The 25,895-nt window shown below is 46.6% G+C and overlaps 1 protein-coding gene across 1 annotated transcript in view; it reads left to right on the top strand.

The window, feature by feature from the left end:
- CHMP4B (charged multivesicular body protein 4B) overlaps positions 1-24,589 on the top strand; it is a 38,120-nt gene extending 13,531 nt beyond the window's left edge. Inside the window, exons 2-5 of the mRNA XM_080925501.1 lie at positions 20,307-20,484; positions 21,979-22,093; positions 23,122-23,248; positions 24,353-24,589. Coding sequence (XP_080781627.1) covers positions 20,307-20,484; positions 21,979-22,093; positions 23,122-23,248; positions 24,353-24,417 — 485 coding nt within the window. The 3' untranslated portion in view covers positions 24,418-24,589. The remainder of the gene's footprint in view (positions 1-20,306; positions 20,485-21,978; positions 22,094-23,121; positions 23,249-24,352) is intronic.
- The last annotated feature ends 1,306 nt before the right edge of the window (positions 24,590-25,895 follow it).

Below are 25,895 nucleotides of genomic sequence, written 5' to 3'. Positions count from 1 at the left end.
GCAAAGTAAGCAGGCTAATCCTTGCTGCTTACACTGCCTTGACGCACACTTCATTTAACTAGCAGGTTCATGGCTTCCAGGTATGTGTTGTGTGGCTCACTTTCAGCCTACCTGGATCATTAATCCAGTTCATTGTGATCTTCAGAATTATTTAATTCAGGGCTTAGAAATCACTTAGTGGTTTGGTTTGGCTGTTGTTATTTGGTTTGGTTGTTGTTGTTTCTCTGTGTAGCTGTCCTAGAAATCTGTAGAACAGACTGACCTCAAACTCAGAGATCACTAGCTTCTGCCTCCTGAGCACAGGCATTAAAGGTTATGCACTACCACCAGCGAAATCACTTATGGTTTAAGAGCACTTAGTGTTTGTTGTTCAAGATAATCCAGACCTAGTTCCCAATACTTGGCAGCTCACAACCTCCTTGAACTTCATCTCCAGGGGAATCTAATATTTCCTTCACCTGTATCTGTGTACACATAACACACACACACATAAATAAAAATAGTAAAAATAAAGCCAGGTGTGCCGGTATATGCCTTTAGTCTCAACACTTGAGAAGCAGAGGCAGGCAGATCTGTGATTTTGAGTCCAGCCTGATTTACATAGGAAGTTCTAGGTAGCCAGAATACATGGAGAAGTCCTGTCTCTAAATAAATAAGTAAATTTAAAAAAAAAAAAAAAAAGGATAGTGGCTGATGACACCTTTAATTCCAACAGGGAGACAGAGGTAGGTGGATCTTTGAGCTTGAGGCTGGCCTGGCCTATAGAGCAAGTCAGGACAGGACAGCAGGACAGCCAGGGCTATATGGAGAAATGAAAAAAAGCACGCATCTTATTTCGCATATATGTTCTTGTCTACATGTATATATGTAACTGTGTGGACTGTGTGTATGCCTGGTGGTCATGGAGGCCAACAAGGTGTTGTATCCTCTGGAATTGGTGTTGCAGGTGGGTGTGACCTGCTTTGTGGGTGCTGAGAACTGAGTCTGGTCCTTTGTAGGAGCAGCAAGTACTCTTAGCTATTAAGCCGTCTCTCTGCCTCTCTTTTTTTCTTTCTTTCTTTCTTTTCTTTTTCTTTCTTTCTTTTTCTTTCTTTCTTTCTTTCTTTCCTTCCTTCCTTCCTTCCTTCCTTCTTCCTTCTTTCTTTCCTTTCTTTTTTAGATTTATTTATTTACTATATATAAGTACATTGTAGCTGTCTTCAGACACCAGAAGAGGACATCAGATCTCATTACAGATGGTTATGACACCATGTGGTTGCTGGGAATTGAACTCAGGACCTCTGGAAGAGTAGTCAGTGCTTTGACCACTGAGCCATCTCCAGCCCCAAGCCATCTTTCTAACCGTTTAAAATTACATTTTTTGTATGTTTATTTTTGATCCAAGACAGAGGTAGTTGTTTCTCTTAGATGAAATAACCTCTTTTTCTGAAACGATACACTTCCAATTCAGTCCAGACTTTTATCTCATTCACAAAAAAATCCTGGGATCCTAGCCTATGTTTTCAGCCCTTGAGTGCTTCCTGTATTGATCACAAAGGCCTTGGAGCCTCAAGATGCTGTACACTCAGGTTCTGGCTCTAATACCATGTATCGTTGGGCCTTTACTTTCTCAGCAATGAAGGAAGATGGATTGAGTGCTGGGGCTCCTTCATGCTCTGCCATTCTCAGACCCAACAAGAGCCATGGTAGTGTAACTCCAGGGAGCCAGGACTTGCTCCAAGCAGTTTGGCTTCATTTTGTTGGCTGACAATTGGGTCCTGCACATTGTAAAGTCGAGTGCAGCCACAGGCTGTTTGCAGCGGGTGCTGAACCAGTTTTTTGATTCCCTAGTTCAGAGGCTAGAGCTGGATAACAGCGTCCGGCTGCTCCCCTGAGCCTGGATCCAGTCAACAGCACAGATTGGGAGGGAATTTCCTCTGGCTCCCAAGCTTTCTTTGGCTAGCCATTTGGTGAATCAAACACAGATTTCCTTTTGGTTTGAGTAGCCTCAGGTCTTACCGAACAAAAAGCCAACAGTGATCAGTTAAGCACTAGGACGAATCAAATCTCTTGACAGGATTTTACTTCCTCTCTGACCCACCACGGGGTCATCGGGTATAGAGGATTTGTCTCCTGTTAACAGAGACAGGGACCTGTTATTAAAGGCTGGCCTACCTTGAGTGTTTTAAATTAAATCTACTGTAATATAGAGTGGTGATTGAGACACTATCTCTACTGGGGATGCTGGGAGTGTCAGGAAGAGATGTAGGCTTTTCTCCCAAGGCTCAGCGTTCAGTGTTCGTCCTGGCCCCACTATGAGCAGCTAAGCCTCTTAATATAGAAGACATTTACCCTCTGCTTCTAAATTAAGACCCTAAAACCTCAAGTCCCAAGTAGTGTCTATTTAGTGGCTCTCTTTGTATTAACTTGAACAGTACACTCTTGTCTTCTAAGAAGCTTTGGAAAGTCAGAGAACTTGAATTCTTGTCATACCAGAGGATATCCCAGGCCTAAAGAGGCTCCGGGATTTGTTAACAGTGATGGCTGACTGCAGACACGCTAGGAATGAACCCACGGTGCCTCTTTTTGTTCCAGTGAGTTCTCCTGCTTTGATGTTTTGTGACTGACTAGCACTGTGGCACTGTGTTCCCTACCCTGTCAGGATGGTTTTCAAAATAAAGTTGCTGCAGAAAGCCAGCTGACAGAAGAGATGGAAGGAACAGTTGCTATTGGGGGTTTGTTTTCTTTGGAGTTGTAAGTGGCTGTGGGTGGTTTGGTGGACTGGCACAGCCTGGGTGGAGGGAGGATCACAAACCCAGGGGCTGCTGCTGCTACTTTTCTACTCTGACAAGGCAGAGAAGGCACTGGATTTCTATCTGTCACAACTCTTTCCCACGAAAAGGATCAGACTCATTTTCCCTTTTAATTCACGTAGGACTTGGGAGGATTTAGAGATCTAAGAGAAAAGTTGGCACAGCAGTATATAGTCATTTTCTTTTTTAGTTTATGGAAATGATCAATTTTTAAATTTTACGTTCATTGGTATTTTTGCCAGCATGTGTGTTTGTATGAGGGTCATGGATCCCCTGGAACAGGAGTTACCAGACAGTTGTGAGCTGCCATGTGGGTGCTGTGAATTTGAACCCAGGTCCTCTATAAGCCTTCTCTCCAACTGTGTGCGTGTGTTATAATTGAAATGTGTATTACTTAGAGTAAAGCAGATTAGTCCAAAGAGTAAACCTCTGTCCCCCTAAAAGCTGTCTTGACCTAGCCAGCCACTTAGGACTTGGAAAAGGATACAGACAGGTGCTTCTCAAACTCTTGTAGTGCAAGGTGCTAGGTGTCATAGGGAGCTCAGAAATGATTAATGGCTGTTGTCTTAGACTTCTAGCCTGTGGGGTGTGACTACAGTCCAAGGGAGGAATCCAGAAGGGCTGAGAGATTCTACAAGAAGGGTTACCTCTTGCTGGATGAGGAGTAAGTTAGGAATTTGTATAGACATGGGTATTACCCCACCCCCAAGTCTTATCATTATTCGTAGATAACTTTCACTGGTCAGCCTCTTCAGCTGGTTCTTTTTTCCCCTTAAATAAAAAAATAAGTTTGTTTTTACAGTTATGAGTATTTGCCTGCATGTACGCCTGTGCGCCAAATGCATGCAGTCCCCTGCCAGCTGGTTCTTTGCACTCTGGTGCTCTGAGGGGCAGGTTCTGTCTCAGAGCTATAGTGTTTCTCCACCCATCTTTCCTTCTATTTCCCCCAACAACCCCCTCCCCAGAAAATAGGCAGGCACAACAACATTCAGCCTGTTTTCTTTTGGCCCCAGGCTCTCAGAAGCTGACTTCTTTTTCCTCTGGGTCTTCAGACTCTGAGACCACACATCTGAGATAATTTTGGCTTGAATGTCTCTGCTTTCTTTGGATAATTTAAAACAAAGTTTTCTTAAGGGGGGGGGGGGCAAGAGCAACTTTTCTGATTCAGTTTTTTGAAGTAAGTGGAAGTTTTAACTGCTGACAGGGTGGGAGTAAAGGCTATGTCCAAACTAGATTCCTGGTGACCTAGTTTTTAAAAGGCTGAGGTGGCATCAGGGGAGGCAGTAGCCTGGACTGTCTGAAAGCTGCAGCCTTATCTAGGCACATGTGTAGGCAGTAGATAGAGGGTGATGGCTCCTATGGCTGGATGTCGCTTGACTCTTAGATCTAAGTTTACCCCCTATCCCATTTTACAGACAGAACTAAGACTTGTGGCCAGAACCAGACTTCAAGTCATGAGTTGGGAGAGAGTGGTATTGAGGAGGAGGGTGGGTAGCATGGCAGGTGTCTTAGTTAGGGTTTACTGCTGTGAGCAGACACCATGACCAAGGCAAGTCTTATAAAAACATTTAATTGGGGCTGGCTTACGGGTTCAGAGGTTCAGTCCATTATCATCAAGGTGGGAGCACAGCAGTGTCCAGGCAGGCATGGTGCAGAAAGAGCTGAGAGTTCTACATCTTCATCCAAAAACAAACAGGAGCTCTGGCTTTCAGGCAGCTAGGAAGAGGGTCTTAAAGCCTACGCCCACAGTGGCACACCTACTCCAAAGCTACACCTCCAAATAGTGTTACTCCCTAGGCCAAACTACTCAAACCACAACATCTCCCAGAATTTGGAGCTAGGAATAGCCAAGTGCTAAGGAGGTAAGGCAGACAAAGAAGACACCTAGACTGTCAGTTATTTGAGAGGCAGGCCCAGGGAGCCATGGACATACCATGTGAGATTAAACTGTAAATGGCTGGAGGATTTTCATGGTTCATCTTGCATTAGCAGAAGGTGGCTTTCTTACAGTTCTGGAGATTGGAAGTGCTGGGTGGTATGGTGGGGATGGATTTTGACTGCTAGCCTCCCTAATTGCTCACCTCTTAAAGGCTCCATCTCCAAGTACTGCCATGCCAGAGATTAGGGCCTCAGTTTGTGAACAGGGAGACACAGGTCAGCCCATAGCACTCATTTTTACTTCTGATCAACTATTTTGGTCTTGCTTTGTTGGGGGCAGTGTTTTTCTCTGCAGGCAACCTGCTTTCCTTCCTTCCTTCCTTCCTTCTTTTCTTTGGCACATGTGCATGTGTGTGCATGTGCACATGTATTAATATATATGTGGAACTCTAGGGAGTCCCTTTTCCCACTTCTCTCTGGGATTATAAGTATGTTGTCACCCTCCTCTGCTTTTTAAAATTGGTTCCAGGGATTGAAACTCACATTTTTGTGCTTCTGGCAAGTACTTTATCCACTGAGCCAACCCTTTTGCCTTTAATCTTTATTCTGTCCCCTAATTTTTTAACAATTAAATTGTTGTGTATGTGTGTATGTACATAGCCACACACCACATTCCATATGTGGAGGTCAAAGGACAACTCTGGAGTCAGTCTGTTTTCAGTTGTATAGGTCTGGGGAAATTGAACTTAGATTACTAGTCTTTACTCACAGCGCCATCTCGTGTCCTACCCCCTTTTTTTTTGAGACAATGCTCAGTTTATGTGGTCCAGGAGCCAGAACCCAGTATTTGATTGTGCTAAGCAAGCACTCTAACAGCGGTATCTTCAGCACTCCTGTTTGTATGCTGCCTAGAGCCCATGGTGATCTCCTGTCTTCGCCTCCTAAGAGCTGAGATTGCAGGGGCAATGAATGCACTGTGCACGATCAGCTTCCTGCCCTGCATTCTTTCTGTAGTCCACTGGACTGTGGCTTAATCACAAGGGAGTAGAGATTATTTTCATCTAATATGTCAGGTTTTGGTAAATCTGTGCATGTTGATGTCTGTCCTCCAGGTTTGTTATGTCACATACAAGACATATCTTACCTGCTGTGTCTCCAGGGATGACCACCTGGGCTCAGGACCAGTCTGCTGTTGGGTTTAGTGCTGGAGAGTGAACATAGGGCTTTGCTCATGCCAGTCAAGTGCTTTCCAGCCTCAAACGTGGACTGTGGCTAACACGGGACGCGAGCTTCTGATCCTCCACTTTCCCAAGGGCTTGGGTTATAAGCATTTGCCAGCACATTTGATTTTTGAAGTGCTGGGATGGGACCCAGAGATTTGCAAATTCTAGGCAAATAATCTGTCAACTGAGCCACATCTCCAGCCACCAACTCTGTGTTTTAATGTGGAAAAATGTATAAAACATAAAAGATAAAACTCATCATTTTAGCAAGAACTAAATAAATGTTCAGCTCTGTGACATTAGGTGCACTTACACTGTTAAACTGCTCTGTTTATTCTTTTTTCTTTTTTGAGCCAAATTTTTATTTATTCATTTCTTGCATTTGAAGTACTCCTTGATGACATCCTTGGCCTGAGACTCTGTGTCGTAGTCCTTAACCATTAAACTGCAACCAACCACTTTGCAGGGTTTCCCCTCCGGATCCAGGTTACAGAGGCCTATCCATTCCCCTAGTTTTTTGTCATCAACCTTTATCAGGTTGATCTGGTGCTGGGCACAAAGTGCTTCCACCAGCTTGACATACATGGGCTCATCACAGTTGGACTCAAGCACACAGAGATGGGCTACGTGCTTGTCTAAGGCTTTGGCAGCTTCCCGTATGCCACGTGCTAGGCCATCGTGGATGAGGACATCCGTCACACCTCCGGCAGCCATGCCTTCCTTGGCCATGGCGATGGGTTGCGGGTGTTGCTGAACCTTGAACACACCCGCCTTTGAGCAACTTGTCGACAGCAGGGAAATAGCTACTCTTTTTTTTTTTTTTTTTTTAAATTGTTATGTGCTGTGGCATTTTGCCTGCATGTGTGTCTGTGTAAGGGTAGTCAGGTCCTCTAGAACTGGAGTTCCAGACAGCTGGAGCTGTGGGTCCTGGGAATTGGATTTGGGTCCTCTGGGAGTGCAGTCAGAACCATCTCTCCAGTCCCTGTGTTTGCTCTCTCTCTCTCTCTCTCTCTTTTTTTTTTTTTTTTTTGGAATTTTTTACTTTATTTTATGTATATGGATACTTTGCCTTCGTGCATGCGTGTGTACCATGTGCATGCCTGGTGGCCAGGCAGGTCAGAAGAGCGTGTCAGGTCTAGTAGAACTGGAATTACAGGTGGATGTCAGCCACCATGTAGGTGCTAAGAATTGAACCCAGATCCTTTGGAAGAATGGTGATTTTAGCAAGATGAGCCATCTCTCCAGTCCCCTGTGTTTACTCTTACTTATGTTTGGCCTTCCTGTTTTTAAAATGAGTTGCTTCTTGTGATGGTTTGCATATGCTTGGTCCAGGGAGTGGCACTATTAGAAGCTGTGGCATTGTGGGAGGAAGTGTGTCACTGGGGATGGGCTTGGAGACTCTCCTCCTAGCTGCCTGAGGATGCTCAGTCTGTTCCTGGCTTCCTTCGGATGAAGGTGTAGAACTCACAGCTCCTCCTGCACCATGCCTGCCTGGATGCTGCTATGCTTTTGTCTTGATGATAATGGACTGGACTTCTGAACCTGTAAGCCAGCCTCAATTAAATGTTGTCATTTATAAGACTTGCCTTAATCATGGTGTCTCTTCACAGCAGTAAAACCCTAAGACACTTCTCAAAATGGGATGCAGTGGTAGGAGGTTCTGGAGTCAGAGAAACTGAGCTGGAGTTCAGGCACCATCTCTGGCTAAGTGCAGTTGTTTTGGTTTTCCCTTGAGATTGGAGCTCAATAACTCGGGCCGACTTGGAATTTCCCGAGGATGGTCTTGAATCAAGAATCTTCTGCTTCCTTCTCCAGAGTACTGGGATTGCAAACAGGGCCACTGCTACTCTTACTACTGGTTGTGGCATTGGTCACTCTGCAACAAAGGGTTTACGGACTCGCAGGACTGTGGGAGAGGGCAGGGTGGGGCTGGTCTTCTGCCAGTTACTACCATTCTCTTGACTCCTTTATAAGTCTAGTCTTTGTCTAGCTGGCCAGTATAGTTTATAGTTTTGTTCCTGGAAATTCCTCCTACCTCCTAAACCTCCGGTCACAGTTAGAAAACTCAAAGAGGATTCTGATTGGCTGCTGGGGTCATGTGTTTATGACTAGTCAGTCAGTACAAACCGGAGCTTGTGAGGTTTGTGGGTAACAGGCCTACCCCACCCTGTGATAGGGAAGCTTTTTGCAAAGGATCGGGCTTTAAGGGGTATGCTCTTAGGAAACTGGTCCATCTCATCTCTCCTGTTTCCTGGCCCAGCATATTGCCCTTCTCAGGTGTTCATTCCTAGCTTAAGCAGGGCATGTAGGGAAAGCAGGAGACCGGGGTTCGGCCCTAGGCTCCCTCTTTCAGTGGTTACCACTCATGATCTTCTGAGCTCCAAGCCCAGGGCTTCAACTTCCTATGCATGAGTGTTTGTCTCTGAGCGCTTGCTTTTCCCTGGCACTTCGACAGAGGAATGTGTCTGTCCCTGCAGCCCCTCTCCCATGACTGGGTGACTCAGAAAGAACAGGCTAGTTTGGTCTCTTGCTCCACCCCTCTGACAGTTGGACAGACTAGAAGCGTTTTCTGCTGATTTTCCTCTTTCCCTACTTCCACACAAGAGTCCCCAGCCTCCAGCGCTCTGCTCTGTTGCTATCCCAGTTTCCAGGGCGCTCTCATGCTTGCTCAGGCAGAAGGGGGCTTGTGTTGGCATGGATTCAGCTGGAAGCAGAGGAAGAAAAGCCAGTTGGAAAAGAAACAGTACATCTCAGCCTGAGAACGGAAACCACGGCCTGTTTCTGTCCCAGTCCAGGCTAGTCACCCGGCTCAGGACGGCTAGCCTGGGGCTGACTTGTAAGGGAAAGAGCACCATGCTTGCTGGCTTCCTTATTTTCTGAGATTTTCTGAGAGAGATTTTCTGTGTATTCCTGGCAGTACTGAAACTTGCTCTATAAACCAGGCTGGCCTTGAACTCACAGAGCTCCAGCTGGCTCTGCCTGCCAAGTACTGGGATTAAAGTTGTGTGCTACCTGGCTCAGCCACCAGACTCTTAGCTTTGCTTGCTGTGGTGGTTGTGGTATTTTCTCTCTGCAGTCGGAACTAAGACAACGATTATTCTAGATCCTCTTACCTGTAACTTGTTTTCTGTGAGGAATTTGTGTCGTGTTTGTTTGTTTTTCTGGCTGCTTTAAAGATTTTGTTTTCTTATCTCTGTTTTGTGCACTTTTATTTTTTATGCTTTGAGATAGGTGTGTGTGTGTGCTCGAGAGCGTGCACATGTGTGCTTAGATCATTCTTTTTTTAAAGTGTTTTTATCTAGTACCAGGTTTTTTGCTGCTGTGTATTAACGTTTACCAGTCTCTCCTGCAGTATGGATCCTCGTGTAGTCCCGTCTAATAGTTTAAATCTCTAGTAGCTCAGTTTGGTTAGAAATACATTGTCACTAATGTCTGAACATAGAGCATAGGTAACCAGTCTGTGGTTGTTGAGACAGGGTCTTGTTGTCTAACCCTGTCTGCTGGCCTGCTACTTAATGATATAGCATAGTCTACTTAAACTGGAAGCAATCCTTCTGTCTCAGCTTCCCAAGTGCTAGGATTATAAGTAAGACTGGATTATGATGGTTATCTTAGTGTCCTGGGTGTGGGTATATCTTGGTTGTCAGGGTGATTGCTTCAAATGCAGAAAGGCTGAGGTAGTTCCTCAGAATTACATACATAAACTAGATATAGTGGGTCTGCCTATGATCCACCTGTAATCCTAGTTAGCACACAGGAGGTAGATGCAGGAAGAGCACAAGTTCAAGGTCATCCTTAGCTACATGGTGAGTTTGAAGGTTGCCTGGGCTCTCTAAGACCCAGAGGCTGGAGAGATGGCTCAGCATTCAAGGACACTTTGGCCTAGGACCCAGGTTCAGTTCTCAGCAGCCATATGGCATGTCATACCTGTCTGTGACTTTAATTCTAAGAGATCTGATGCCCCCTTCTGACCTTTGCAGACTCCTGCATGCCATGGTGCACATGCACAAACACACACACACACACACACACACACACACACACACACAAACACACACACACACACAAATACGTAAAAATAAAGAAATAATTAAAAATAAAAAACACCCAACCTCAAAACAAAAGTCCCTCCAGTCCTGGAGTCTGTGCGTGTGCTGCATTCTTTAAGTTGTTGAGTTTTCTCTTTACATTATGTGTATGGCCCATCTTTTGTACATAACCAGAAACTTTTGGTTGAAGCACGAGTGTAAACTTTTCTTTGTTGGACACTATATTTCTGTATTCCTGTAGAAGTCTTTTCTTGGGAACTGTCTGTCCTTTTAAGTTCTGTTAGATATGAGTGATACCAGTACTCAGGAGTCTGAGAAGAAGGCCGCCTGAACTCTGTTGAGGGCTTTTCTTAGAACACCCCGCAGTGGGAGTTTGTCTGGCTGTAATCCAGCACTCCGGTTAAGCAGGAGGGGAGTTCAAGGTTGTTCTAGGCTGTTTGAAAACTCCTTAAAGTTAAAAAGAAATGGCTAGGAATGGAGATAAAGCTTGGTGCTAGAACATGTATTTCTGTATGAGGCACTGGGTTCAGTTACCAGCACGTGGAGAGTAAAGAGCAAAGAAAGGGGTGGCTAGAGTCCCCCTGGGCAGGGGAGGGGTTAGGGAGGTCCTGTTGGAAGTGTGAGGAGTCAGTAGGAGGCATCTGTGTGCTGACTTCCTCTAGCCAGCTGGAGTCTCTGACCTTTCCAGACACAGGTTGTGAAGCCAGTCAAGAGGAGAGGCTGCTAACACCTCCCATGGGATTATGAGATGTAATCAGGAAGTGGGGTGTGTGGGTTTTAATTACATTTCAGGATGATGCACATCTATCAGGAGAATCTCAAAACTCTGTGAACTCCTAATCACTAAGTCTGAGGAAGACTCAGGAAGAATCTGTTCTCCACTCCTGTGCCTCTCCTGGGGAGGCTGTGAGATGGGAGGGGGGGGTCTTACTAGTGCCATATTTTGGTGATGGCACAATTGGCGCTAAATGCCAAATACAGGACCACAGGGTGTGTTGCAGGTGCTGTCGGGAGCCAAGTGTCCCTCAGGGATCAGAGAGAGTGTTGTCTACTCAGAACACTGTACCTAGATTCTGCTTGTCTGTCGCCTTTAATGCTCTAGCCTCTAGCAAGGTGTTGGACATAGGAGGAGGAAAGCTAAATGTTGGGAATTGTCAGCAAGCCGATGAGCTATCATGAACTGGGAAGTGCAGGGCTCTTCCAAACCTGGGCACGGAGAGTGCACACTGCTAATCCCAGTGTTCAAAGGGCTCTGAGGCAAGGGCGGCAAGAATTCAAGGCTGGAAACTGATGTGTAGTGAGGCCGTGTCACAAAGTAATCAGAGATGGATAGCTGGAAAAGTAAATGCTGGCTGCTACTGAGCTCTAATGGATTGGTGCCAGGCTGCAGAGTGGGCTCCATGTTGCCAGATATTTGCAGAGGAAGCCCCAAATGTGAATTTTGGGGTAAAATATGTAAAGATAATTTTTGTTTTTTAAAAGACAGGGACTCATGTAACCTGTGTAGTTGGAGGTGACCTTGAACTTCTGGTCTTACTGCTTCCCCTCCCAAGTGCTTACAGGGGTGTGCTGCCTGGCAAGCATTTGTCTGTTTACTTTTATGAATTTGTTTTCCTTCCTTAGACTGAATGGGTTTCACTTTTGAAGTTCACACTGGCCTTCAAGTCAAAAATCTTCCTCCCTCAGCCTCATGAGTGGTAAGAGAACAGCTTTGTATCACTGCATCTGGCTTTGACACATTTTAATGAAGGCATGGAGCAGATGAGACCTGTGCGTGGGCTCTACAGGTTCTCAGTTTAAACGTCCAAGAGTTGTGTAAGTGGAGTTCAGTGTGGCTGGTAAAGGAGCAGCCCTTGGCTTTAGGTAGATAGATTCTCAGTAGTCAGGGATGGGCTTTTTCTCTCCTAAGACCTGTCCTCTGTCCTGTCCTAGATATTATCAAGGCTACTTCTGGGTTGCCTGCTGTGTCTGGATCAGGGATGTGGTTCAGTGGAGAGTACTTGTCTAGCACATGCATGTCCCCAAACACAAAAACAACAACAAAAAGCCCTACTTCTTCCTGCCCAGACAGAACCCTGATGTAGCAGAGCCATGTAAAGACAATAACCACCTTACCAGGAGTAGGAGGTGTCTACCACGTTGGCCTCTGAACCCTTTCCTTTGGTGGGTGATTTCCCTCAGCCTCTCCTTTCTTGTGTCTTTAGCCATTGCTTATCACAGTCTAGAGCAGTCTCCATTTATTGTCTTTGCTACCTCCCCGTAGACAGGATGGCCGGACCCACTGTCCCTTAACAAACCACTGGGTCTGTGGCTTCAGAGTTGAAGGAATCCCAGTGAGAACTGACATGGGGAAAAGTGGCAGTTTGAGAACAAAGTTTTTCCCAAGAGCTTTGGCCTCCCAGAGCAGAGGTCAGTTTAGACCCTTGGGAAGGGTGAGAGAACTGAGGACAGTGATAGACAAAGATGAGACCCAGCCTAGCTGAGCATCCACTGCCTCCATGCTGTACAGAAAAGTGGGCTCTGCATACGGAGGCACACAGGAGGACACCTTCATTTCCCCAGGCTCCTTGTTAGCCTGGTTCAGGGTCACTAACCTATTCGGAGATGCTAATGTGTTAGGTTTTAGCATACAATTTTTTTTTAAACCAATCTACTGAGAAGTACTTTTTTTTTTTTTTTTGTCTAGTCAGAGAATTTTACTGCCTGCTGTCTTGGGTTGCCAGATGGTAGTTTCTGGGCAGACAGAGCCTCCCCTGATGCCTTGGTGCCAGACAACTAGCTTTCAGAGTCTGGGTGCAGAAGGCAAAGCGATGGCTCAGGCAGAAGCAGACCAGCTGCCTGCTGTTCCCATGGAGAGACAGGCAGCCTGATTTTGGTCCGCTACCTTTTGTTTTGTTTTGTTTTTTAAGATGACACTGATTTTTGTGTTTGTGCACATGGGCACTCACATGCCAATGTGCTGGTAGAGGTCAGAGGTCGACGTATAGGAATTGGGTCTCCTTTTACCCTCTGGGTCTCAGAGGCTGAACTTCTGTCATCTTCACCTGCTGAGTCATCTCACTAGCCCCGCCCATCTTTTTTAGATGAAGTGTCATGTATCCCGGGAAGCCTCAGACTAGCTCTGTAGCCAAGGATGACTTTGAACTTCCAATCCTTCTGACTCTGGCTCAGATTATAGGTCTGCACCACTACACCTGGTTTCTGGGGATAGAGCCCAGGACATCGTGTACACTAGGCTGTGAGCTGTATTCCTGCCTCTGTGTGTGCCTTGGACAGGTGATAAACTCTTTGTGCCTCAATATCCTAGTCTGTTAAGTAAGGCAGTAATAATGCCTACCTATGAGAGGATGGTGATGACCAATAACCCCTCCCCCACTCCCCAAAAGTGTCAGTAAACATGTAAAGTGCTAATTATGACACCTGTCATCCTGGAGAATGTGTTGGGCAAGGCAAGGAAAGAAGAGGAGAAAGAAGTAAGCAGTATGGAGTGGATGCCCCATCCATCCAGCATTCTCTTAAGAGAGTATCTTTCTCTCTGACCATGGAAGTATTAATACCACTCTCACATTCAGAGTGCTCTAGTAGTAACTTTGCCTGCCTCTTGCTCAGCATCAGGGCCAGAATTCTTTTGGTAGTAAGCCCCATGATCTTTTATGACCTAGTGCTAATTGGCTTTAGTCAGGGGTTGGGAATGCTTAGACCTTGGCAAGAGTGATAAGATGCTTTTGATGTGATACATGTGTGGGTGCAGATGTGTGTTGGTGTGTGTGCACAGGTATTTGGAGGCCAGGGATCGGTGTTGGGTTTCCTTAGTTAAGTTCTACCTTAGTTTTTGAGGCAGGGTCCTCACTGATTCAGCTAGGCTGCCTGGCCATGATCTCCAAAGACCACCTGCCTTCATCTCCCCAGCACAAGGGTCACAGGTCACCTACTTGGTGTTTTATGTGCTTGCTGGGGTCAGAGCCCAGCGACTCATGCAGAAAGCACTTGTCTTTTCCCAAGCTATAAGATTTATCTGTGTTTTGTTTTTCAAGACCAAGGTTTCTCTGTGTAGCCCTGGCTGTCCTGGAACTCACTCTGTAGACCAGGCTAGCCTTGGACTCAGATCCACCTGCCGTTGCCTCCCCGGAGCTGTGGTTAAACACCTGCACTACTACTCCTCAGGTCCAAGCTATGCTTTATAAATATTGACATGTGTGTATCTGTGTGGTACATGTTCACTGTTTGGATTTTTTAAATCTTGGGGCTGATGGTTATGTTTTCCTTTTAAAATAGGCTCTGACCAGAAATTCTGCAGTTACATATGCCAGTGACAGACATTTTCTGAGCACTTACTGCACGTCAGACTCTGTGCTCAGCATGTCACACATATACCTAATTTTGACCCGCACACTTACCTCTCGAGATTGGTGGTGTTCCCGGGAGGATAGTGAGGTTAAGCAGTGGGCTCAGTATGATAATGGTGGAGCTGGATTAGGAAGCTGGCCACCTGGACTCCCTAAACCACTGTTTGACCATGCTGTAACCCTGCAGATCCTGTTTGCTAGACCATGCAGGTGTTTCATGCAGTTTTACACAGAACACACCATGTGCTGTTTCAGTGCCTCTGGGTGGTTCAGCATTCTGTAATGTCGTTAATTGTGAGGCTTATTTCTTTCCTCTTTGTCTGTGTTAAACAGATAAGAGGCTTTTTTCCCTCTAGAATCTCCTTTGCAGAGAGTACTATACTCCCTGTGTGTTTGCTGGTGAAGTCAGCAGGGTTTGGACTCCCATTTCCTGGTCATACACAAGTACTTATTTTACCATCTCTAAATGGAGTGCATTAGCTCCAGGCCACGGAGAGCAAATTAGGGGAGCAGGGAGATACATCATGAGAATGAGGCTGCTTGGAAAAATGTGCCTGTGCTTCTGGCCTGGACTCCCCAGCTGTGTGGGAGTAAATGCAGCGATATCAGGATATCATTCCACGGCTGTTGAGTGAAACTGGCAGTCTGCAGGTGAGTCCGAAACAAAGCAGTCTGTCTGGGCTTTAAAGGTACATTTTGACTTCTGAAATTAAAAAAAAAAAAAGGTTATTATTACTCTTATCAGAGAGAGGGAGGTAACTTGTAGGAAAGAATTTCTGTCTTTCCACCATGTGGATCATAGGGATCTAACTCAGACCATCAGGCTTGTTGCCTGCTGATCAATCTCCCTCTCACTGGACCCAGCCCAAGGTGGTCCTGCTGCCTTCATGCAGGGGAGGAGTGAGAAGTGCACTACATCCAGCCTGGCGGAACTGAAGCAGCCACTCAGACAAAATACCCTTGACCTTGGTCAAATGAGAACTCTTTGTTTTTTTTCTGATTTGTTTTCTTAAAATGGGGCTTTTCTGTTGCCCAGGCTAGCCTGGGATTACATTTGTAAGCCACCATGACTGGCCTCTCTTTCTTCTAACTGAGGACTGAGGACAGCAAACGGTGTCAGTTTTCAGTTCTTCCATGGATCAGCAGAAATCTTAAATAAGATTTGCAAAGGGCAAAATTTAGGAATGAGGTGAGGGGAGCTGGGGATGGTCCCCACAGTTTAGAGCGCTGTTCTTGCAGCCAACTAGAGCTCAGTTCCCAGCAGTGACTCACACTGGGCATCACACCACTGCACCTCTAGCTCCAGGGGATCAACACCCTCTGATAGCTAATAGAAGTGATTTTGACTTTTGTGTCTTGTCTTGTTCTCAGACATAGGACAGATGATGGATGCGCCCCTGCCCTGCATTCAGTATGGCCAGTGGCTTGATACCTAGTTGTGGTCTTCTGGTTCTCTGAAAATCTTCCTTCTCAGCTCAGTGAGGCAGGGACCATTGGAAGGTGGTTAGAGTAGATGAAGCAAGCCTTCTTAGCTGGTTTTGCCTCACTGCATTTCTGGGGAAATACCTTCTGGAGTGTGCTGGTGTTTTCTCTGTGGTCGTGCTGATTGGGAAAGAAGTGCATACTCCCCTCCCCCACCACATCTTATGTCCACTGGGTACTGTCGATCTGACTTTTGCAGACACTTCGTCTATTATATGACCTTCCTTTTCCATGCTGAGGCTCTCAGCCCGTAGGGCGTGTGTAAGCATGCTTTCTCCTCATCTGTTGATGCTTTGGGCTGTGGAGTCATCCCAGCAGGATGTATGGAGTTAGTTGACCTTGGCCTAGAAGAAAGGAAGTCCCCTCTAGCTGTACTGAACTAACAGGTCCACCGTTATCACCACCGAACGCCTTGTAGAAGAGGTTTCTCCACCAGCTCTGCTTCTTAGGGTATCTCTTGTATGCTGTCTTTAAATAGCTGTCAGAGGGGTCTAATGAAGCAGCTGTCTGGAGACCAATGTTTATTTCAACATGGTTGCAGTTGCTTTTGCTTCAGCTTTCAGAGCCAATAAAGCTAGTTATTAGATTCTGTAATTGCTGCTGTAATTACTCTCTTGGAACTGGCAAAGGCATAATTAAATATGGAGATTTCACAGACTTTTTTTCTCATCTAAAAGCAGCCTCTTAAACTTCTGTTAGTAGGGTTAGATTTAGGATATTAGAACCAGTGTGTTTATATGACCCTGAGTTCAATATCAGAAGATGGGCTTCTCTGGATGCTTCTTCTCTGAAGACTTGGCTTTGATGAACAGCTGTTCCTTAGCCTCCACAACTTGTTTCTTTAATCCAGCCATCCAGAATTTGGGGAGGTTGGCAAGCCATTACAAGCCAGTTTGCATTTATTTATGTAAATACTGGGTTTGGCTCTGTGGACTTTGGCTACTTAGAAAAGCAAGTCTGGTTGGAAATCTGGTTAGAACTGGGTATGGTGGCTCATACCTACAATTCTAACACCTGAGAGGCTGAGACGGGTGATTGCTGAGAGTCAGGACCAACCTGGATTATTGAGTGAATTCCAAGCCAGCCTGAACTATAGTATAAATTGTCTCAAACTCCTTCCCTCCAGTAGATATCCAGCTGGAATGAAGGAAGTTTTACTTGGACAGTGTTCAGAAAGAAGTGTGTCATTTGGCCCATGGAACACCAGGTTCCCCCAGGTTCTCCTCCACTGCAGCTTCCCACACATGTAAGGTATAGGAAGTTAGGAAGTGAAGTGTGTGTGATACCTGTGCTCACATGTTCTTGTGGGCCAGTGCTAACCAAATGGATTGCTTTATTTGCGAAACAATTGGTGTTTCTACCCCTTCTTTCCATAGCTGTTAGGTAATTGAAAAATATAGAAGTTAGATGGGGTAGGAAGAAAAAACCCCACAGTTTCTGCCATCCACCAGCCTGGGAAACCACTGCTTTCTGGGCTGAGCTGTATAAGCCTGCAAAAGCAGGGTGACCTGGAGGCCAGGGTGTTTGCTGGGGACCTTCCCTTAGGTTTGCATGCTTACCTTATAGTGAGGGGCTTGCAAGAGATTCTGTTGCATGAACCAAGAAGACCAGGAGAGGTGTAGTTTACTGGAAGATTCCTACATAGAACATATATATATGTTCCTCCAGTTACACTGATAAGCTCATTATAAGTGGACAGTATCATTATAAAAAATGCATTTAGTACACCTTGAATTATGTTTTAGGAAGGGCCAATTGTATATGAAAACACAATAAAATACGTGGAATTAAAGATTCAACCTGGCATATATTAACTAACTGCATGCCAGTCCTTGTGTTAGTTGTTGGTCTGCAAAGATGGCTAGAACCATCTGGAAGTTATTTGAAGTCATATTTGAGTTTGGGGTATTGGCAAACAGTAGGCAAGAGTTCAGAGTGGCTGAGCTGTCCCCTCTGCACATAACAGAAGATGACCCTGGAGAGTGTTTTCCCTTTTTGGCCCCCAAGTCTTCCTTTTAGGCTGGGATCTGGAGTTTCTACAACATGACAGGGTGCTGGGGGAGTATCATAAGGAAATGACTACCACACAAGCAGCCACAAGATGCTATGTAACTTCGTGTGCCTGCATTCCTGTCCATCTTCTGTCCATCTGTCCCTGTGCTCATTTGTCTATCCCTTGGTACTAGAGATTAAACAGGTACTCTACATGGAGCTTCATTCCTGACCCTTTTGTAGATAAGTTCTGTTCTCATCTGAGCCCTGAGTTTGGGGGTCGCTAGGGAGGGTCTGAGAAAGGAGCCCTGTGAGACGTGAAGCTTGGCCTGAGGCCGGAAGGAAGACTTGACATCATTGGATGACTGGGTGGGGGTTTCTCTCACAAGTGAAGTATCCCTAGCTAGTCATAATAGCTTAAGGACCTCTCTCGGGAACTTCTTGCTGGTATGGTTATTGAAGATGGCAGTTCCAGCCAGATACTAGGGTTCCCAGGACTACACTTATGGAGGAAATCCATCCCTTACCTAGGCAGGACCCTGAGGGTAGATAGAAGTTTTTAAGCAAAAGTGGTTGGATTTATTCAACTTGGACAGTTCTTTCTGGGTTGGGTGACTCCCTCCAGGGCAAGAGCCTGTTGTTTTAAATCAAGCGGGAGATATAGAGTGGCCTAGCATTGGCTTTGGACCCCACACTCTGTATAAGTACCTTTCTGGGGATTTCTGCCTGGATATCCTGGGCTGAGGGGCAGAACTGCTTTGAACTTCAGTTTCCTCATCTGCTGAAATTTTGTCATGTTGTTTTGAGGCACTTACAGAGCACACACGTGACAGTGCTCAGCAAGTGCTGGGTCAGCCCTTTCAGTTACTCTGAGCAGATCCAGTAGCTTTTCAGACTTTAATGAGGGGCAGTGTGTTTGCTCTTCTTGTTTATTTCAAGTTCTGAGTGTAGCGGTTCGCAACCTACCTAATGCTGCGGCGCTAATTCAGTTCCTTGTGCTTGGTGACCCCCAACCAGAAAATGATTTTGAAGCTGCTTCATAACAAATTTTCGCTACTGTTATGAGTTGTAATGTAACGTCTGACATGCAGGGTGTCTGGTACGTGACTGAGAATCACTGTTCTATTTCTCTGCTGAGGGAGTTGGCTTTTCTGAGGTCTCGGGGTTGAGCACGGGGTCTCGTGCATGCTCTGCCACTGGATTATGTCCTCAGACTTAATTTAAATCCTCTCGTTCAAAGACCTAATTATGCTGGGCAGGATAGCACATACTTTTAATCCCAGCACGCAGGAGGCAGAGTTACAGGCAGTTGGGTTTTTACAGGCAGTTGGGTTTTTGGGTTCAAGGCCAACACAGAAAAAAACAGTCTCAAAAAACAAAATAACAACAACAAAAACAAAACAAACAAATTTTTTTTTCCTGAGGCCAAACCATTGTTCTTGGCAAGGTGTTCTTAGGACAGATGCCTAGGCTAACAGTCACGTGTCTTCAACCTTCAGCCATTAGGACACAATGCTGTTATCCACAAAGCTCTCAGTGGAGAAATGAACAACTGCATTACCAATAAACAAAGTAATCTTACAGTGTTTCAAGTAACTTTACAGTTCTGTGTGGTGTCCATAGCTATCCTGTGAAGCATGTGTCCTGCCGGCTGTCAGGTACACACCTGGAAGCGGAAGGAATGTGTTAACCTGTGTAACATACAGAGGTTCTAGCTTTGCCACAGATTATTGAGTCGCTTGTCCTGACTGGATCTATCCTAACAAAGTGATCTATTTCTATACAGGTTGAGAGCTCAGGAAGCAGATACCATCGATCTGACCCAGTGGTCAGACTCCAGACTTGTTCATGGCCCCATCTTCAGTTGTGTTTATGTGTTTCCTGTTAGAGAGAATGGTGTCTGGCCATCTCTAAGCATGTGGCTTTCTGGTTTTGTTCATTTAACTTCCAGACAGAACGCACTGTGTTTGTACTGTGCTCTGTCGCACCTGACTCTCAGAGCATGGACAATTTACATAATTGCTGGCCTTTGTATGGCACAGCATTTTAACCCAAACTCATCTACATTGCTACTGTCATTTGTCACTTTTGTCATTTAGTTGCTATGGAGTGTTGTTTTATAATAATTAGAGTTAGCAGGGTTGTTTGGATGCGATACCTACTTTACTAATGTGCTAGGCCGCTCTGTGTGCTAGGCCTGTTCACTCCTCACAGTGAACGTAGCCAGGAAGCTAAGCCTCTCGTCTCTGTCTTTGAGCTGTAGTTTGACCCCAGAATATGGTCTTATTCTGAGGACCTGTCCGTACTTTGATTTTTGCAGCTGATGTGGTTGCCAGAGAATTTAAACTTGTGTTTGTGTGCTTTTTCTCGTCTGTGTTGTGAGGTGTGTGAACTTTGTGCAGTTTCTTAGAAAATTGGATGTGCTTCTGGGTAGATGTCATTAGCCATCTTACAGAGGAGGCTACGGCTGAGGTGTGTGCAGGGCTCCGCTTCCTCTCTAACATCATGCCGCACCATGCACTCAAGTCTGCTTCTTCCCTCTAGCGGCCCTGCAGGCTCTGAAGCGCAAGAAGAGATATGAGAAGCAGCTAGCACAGATTGATGGCACCCTGTCAACCATTGAGTTCCAGCGGGAGGCCCTAGAGAATGCCAACACCAACACAGAGGTGCTCAAGAACATGGGCTATGCCGCCAAGGCCATGAAGGCTGCCCACGACAACATGTATGTGCCACTGCTGGGGAGAGGTGTCTGGAGGGGATTGTTGCTTAGGCCATGTTGTAGTTGTCATCCTCTTTGGAGCTTGAGTGGACTGTGTCTGCCATCTTTATTTCCATACAGAGTTTGGGAAAGGAAAGGGGAGTTGTCTTGTTTCACCTGGTTCTAGGTTATTGTGATAGGCAGTTTCAAGTTGGGAATGTCCTTAGAGGTCTTCTCAGCCACCTCTGTTCATCAGAGCAGAGAGGGAAGCCACCTGTGCTGTGTTCTGAGTGTGGACAGGACTGGGCCCTGGCGTGTGTGCTTCCTCCCAGGGCTTTGTCTCTGTTCTTAGTCTGCTCTGAGGATGGTTTTTTGCCTCTCCCGACTCCTGGGCTGTGGCTGTGCTTTGCTCCTGCACTCCACAGTTCTTCCTTCCCTGTGGACAGTTGCTCCTCATGCAGCTGGCCTGAGAACTAGCCACCCAGCCTGGCTCTGGTGGTAAATGGCAGGGTCTTTCTTTGAAAAACTGCACTTATTTTAAGTTTTTTTTTGACACTTCAGCTGGCACAGAGGAGCACTTGCTGCTTTGGCTGCTCAGCCCTGCTCTGGTACAGGGATCTACAGAATGCAGCCTCCGGCTGACCTGTGGCCATTGCCCTTGGTTTACATGCTTCCTGGAGCTGCTCTGCTCCACAGCAGAGTGAGTGTGTGAGTGTTAACAGTCACTGTGAACCATGCTAAAATGCTATTTGCTCTAGAAACAGGAGGTGTAGGAGCACTGCCCCCAGAAGTGAGGCGTGGGATGTGCTGCTTAGTTCTGTTTTCTCAGACATTTAACACCAATAGTAAGAGTGAGTATGTTTTGAAGTAAACAGACCACCCTGAATAACTGTGTGTGGCACAGTGTATAAAACTTCACGTTTGCCTTGCCTTTGGGACCTAATAGAGGTGCTGTTCAGGTGACTCGACTGTGTTTTCTGGTTTGCACTCCTGTTCAGAGTTGCTTTGGGAGTTGAAGACGAGGTCTTGGTGAAGTAGTTAAAAGTCCTGTGGTCTTACTTGATGTTTACAAATCCTGGTGTGTGTGGGGGGGGTGTCTTTGACTCTACTGGGCTGCTAAGCCTGGCTTCCTTAGGTGTTGGACTAAGTATGGCCAAGGACACTTTTATCTGCTTGAGTCTTTGATTCTCAGTGTTACATATTTTGAGTGTGTATGCCCACACCTTTGTGGATGTGGGGTAGGGGGTCAGAGGACAACGCTGTAGAGTCAGTTCTTTCCTTCCACCTGTATGTGGGCTCTGGAGTAAGAACCGGTCACCAGGTTTGCATGGCAGACACATAACTGGCTGAGTTCTCTCACCAGCTCTTGAGTCCCAGTTTTAGAGGGAAGGAGGAAGGCAGTAATAACGGGCAGTTTCCTAGAGACTGTGTGCTGAGAAGCAGATGGTATGCAATGGGGTTTGCTCTGGGCTCAGACCAGTCCTAGGTAATATGATAACTTGTTCCTTTTGTTTTAAGGGACATTGATAAAGTGGATGAGTTAATGCAGGACATTGCTGACCAGCAAGAACTTGCAGAGGAGATTTCCACAGCTATCTCCAAACCTGTGGGCTTTGGAGAAGAGTTTGACGAGGTGAGTGGCTCCAGGAAGGTCACCTGTGTCTCTGGGTGACAGATTTTGGGCTCAGGTACCAACAGGGCACAGTATGTACATCCTTGGGTTCTGGATTTGTTTGTTTAGGTTTTTTGATCCAAGGTTTCTTTGTGTAGCTCTGGCTGTCCTGGAATTCACTCTTGACCAGGTTGACCTCTAACTTATAGACATATGCCTGCCTCTGCCTCCCAAGGCATATGCCACCACCACCAGGCCTGAATCTGAATTTTAAAACAAAAACGTTATTGATGTATTTTATGCTCGGCATGGTGCCACATAATCCTAGCACTCAGGAAGCAGAGGCCAAAGTGGTCTACACAGAGAGTTCCAGGGCATTCACAATGACACTGAGGCCTGTCTTTAAGGGGGGGGGACCAGGTATTTCTTATTTTATGTTTATGGCTGTTTAGCCTGCGTGTGTATCTGTACAGTTTGCATGCCCGGTTTTCCTGGAGGCTAGAAGAGGGTGTGAGTGCCCACTTGGTGGCCAGCAACTCACTGTAGCTCCAGGCCTGGGGATCTGATGCCGTCTGTTCGAGGCATTGCACACACATGGTGCACAGACACAAATGCCAGCAAAGCACCTAGACACTTAAAATCTCAAAGACAAACAAGAAAGGAGCGGTGCTGAGCTGATGGTTTATCAGATCCGGCTTCTAATCTAGCACCTCAGGAGTCTGGGGCAGGAGGACAGTAAGCCGCCCGAACCACAGAGCAGCGTGAGGCTGGCTGGGGCAGTTTACAGAATCTGTCTCAGAGTGTTCAAAAGTAAACAAGCCTCAGCACATAGCTCAGTGGTGAAACATGTACCTGGCATATGCGTGGTCCTGGGTTTAGCACCTGAATTTCTCTTGAAAAGGAGTGAAAGAAAAGATACAGTCCATCCTCCCAAGAAGCTTACAGACAGGACCCCAGATGTGTATGCACACCAATGATCCCCTCAGGTTTACTGGGCATCAAGGGGAGGCGTGGCTGCAGGGGGAGTCTCAGCACACTTTCTTTTGCAGGATGAGCTCATGGCAGAGTTGGAGGAACTTGAACAAGAGGAGCTAGACAAGAATTTGTTGGAGATCAGTGGACCTGAAACAGTCCCTCTACCAAATGTCCCCTCTGTAGCCCTACCATCCAAACCCGGTGAGTATGCCCAGAGTCAGGACACACCGTGGTGCCATGTGACGGGAGTGATCTCATGGTCAGTTGACTTGGTTTGGGTTCTAAGCCAAAGAGCCTGGCTGTGATGGCCACCGTGCCAGTGTTGTGTGTCTTTCCCTGGTTTTCTCCAGAACAGGATTCCTAACCTCAGCACTGTAACATAGCCAGATAGTTCTGTGGGTAGCAGTGTGGTTGCTGTGTAGCATAACCCCACTCACTGCCAGCAGTGGCCACTGCCACCCAGGTGCACTGGCTGCAGTGTCTGCAGGCATTGCTACATGTCCCGTGTGGAGTCTGGAGTGGGAACTAAGAGCCTCCATTCCAGTGAGGGAAGTGAAAAGGATTAGAGAGAGGAGAGACAGGGGAACCGATGTAATTGTTTTTTAATTTTAAAAAGATTGAAAAAGGAAAAAAAAAAGCCTCTGTTCTGGAATGGTTTTTCCAGGAGTGTTCTGGGCATGTGCTCTGAGAACTTAAGTCTTGCCCCAGCCGACCCCATGCTGTTTGCTCTCAGGGAAGGAACCCGCTCTAGCTGGTTGTGTAAAACCATCACTTCCTTGCCTGCATTTCCTCCTCTTCCCTCACAGAGATGTTCCACACAAAGCTCCCAGAAGTCAAAACTGACAATGGGGGGGGGGGTCCTGCAGGCTATGAGCGGGGCGTGAGGGGGCGTGTCCCCCACCCCCGGTGGGAGAGTTGACAGCGACTGTTCCTCTGTCAAGGCAGTCTAGCAAAGCCTGGCTTGAGCAACTCCAAGTGAAATTGTCTTGGCGGGGGATTGCATCTCTTGGGAGGGATGCTCCTGTCTGTCTCCCCAACCCTGGGTGCTTTAGAGCTGAGTGACCCCTGCTGAGGGCTGAAGGGAGTTGTGTGGAAGGTGTGCTGGTTTACTGAATTTGCATAGCAACATGTAGGCCTTAGCTGGCTACAAGACAGGGCTCTGTGTGTGTGTGTGTGTGTCTGTGTGTGTGTGTGTGTCTGTGTGTGTGTGTGTGTGTGTGTGTGTGTGTGTGTGTGTGTGTTCATAGTGGAGCATGCCTCCAGCTCCAAGCAAGGCTTCAAAAAGCATCTTTTCTGTGTCAACAGCCAAGAAGAAGGAAGAGGAAGACGACGACATGAAGGAATTGGAGAACTGGGCCGGATCCATGTAACTGTCCCAGCCGAGGCTGGGCCCAGGCGGACTCTGGTGGCCTGTGCATTGGGCTGGCGTGTGTGTGCGCAGGGCAGGCAGCACTCGTGCAGGCGTCCTCCATCGCTGAGCTCTCACCCAAAGCAGCGGCTGAGTCACTGCTCGCTCTTGCGTAGCACGGTCTGTGCCCGGGGCGGGTGGGGGGAGGGGCGGGCGGGGGGAGGTGCCTGCTGTTTATAATGTTGAATTTCTGTAAAATAAACTGTATTTGCAAATCCAACACTGAGCTTCTGGACTGCGCTAACCCCACTTTGAGTGCTCTGTGGAGAGGGTCGGCCATTTGCCGGTGAGACGATCCAGAAGTGTAGCTGTGTTCTTTCAGTCAGCTGGCTTGTCTCGCATCTCTCTGTAGATGTGCACGGTACTGGCAGAAAAGTTTCTTTAAAAGCCATAGATGGGCTTTTCCTTGTTCTTAGCTGTAATAACATACCTGGTTTTAGTTCCTTCAAGAGCTGTGTTTCTGTCACCTGTGTACTGACCCTGTGTCCACCACCCTGGCCTTTGTCACTCCTGCTCCCCTGGTCTTTTGGAGTTTGTGACACGGATCTGAAATGGATGTGTTCTGTTGTGAGCCAATAAGATTGTTAGAATAAATTTCAGCTGTCCAGTTTTCTAACATAGCTCTGAGGTCCTCATTGCTGTTTGTGATAATTGATACATAACTCATTGGAAACATGTGCATACATTTATATTCAGATGAATTTATGGTTTGCACTGTCTATTAAATATCTCGATTTAATTTTCATATTGCTGTTGTGTTCAGTCAATCTCTCACCTTCCTTGGGAGCTGACTCTTTCCAGACCAGCATTAGTCCAGGGTCATCTGGGAAAACCTGAAGGGCTTGTGAAAGGCAGATCTTTCTTCTAGAAACCTCAAGATCCTGGAGGCCACAGAACTGTGGTCACACTTAGCCTGGAACTGTCTAGGTTCACTTTCTTGTATAGTCCCAGAGTCTTCCCTCCTTGTCTGCCAGCATCTAGGGCCATGCCTGTGGAAGCCTCTGTCTGGTGGAGACCATGGTGTCATTGAGATACGGCCCGGTCAGGTGGCGTGTTCCCATAGCAGGGAAGTGTGTTGGTCAGTGACCGAGGACCAGGAACACAGATGCTCTCTCCAATGGGTCTGCTGAGTCACTGTGAGTCTTTGGCCCAACCCTTCCACCCGGCATTTGTCTTCATTCTGTGCCCTCTTGAGAAACGGAGGGATGCTTTGGATGTCCTTCAGTCAAGTGGATGCTCCTCCTCCTCAATTTAGGATTGAGAAGTCACCCCCACTCCCCTAGCTTCTCAGCTTCCTAAGATTAAAACCCATCTGAGATCACAATGGAATATTGTTCTTTTCAGTGTGCTCAGATCAAGCTACCCACTCTCCTGACTTAGTGTCTACTGTCTACTTGCTTTGAAGAGACACAAGGCAACTTTTTAAACATTTGGTTGGGG

This window comes from Micromys minutus (genome assembly GCF_963924665.1).
Source record: "Micromys minutus genome assembly, chromosome: 11".
NCBI lineage: Eukaryota > Metazoa > Chordata > Mammalia > Rodentia > Muridae > Micromys > Micromys minutus.
This window is presented reverse-complemented; position numbering and strand designations above follow the sequence as displayed.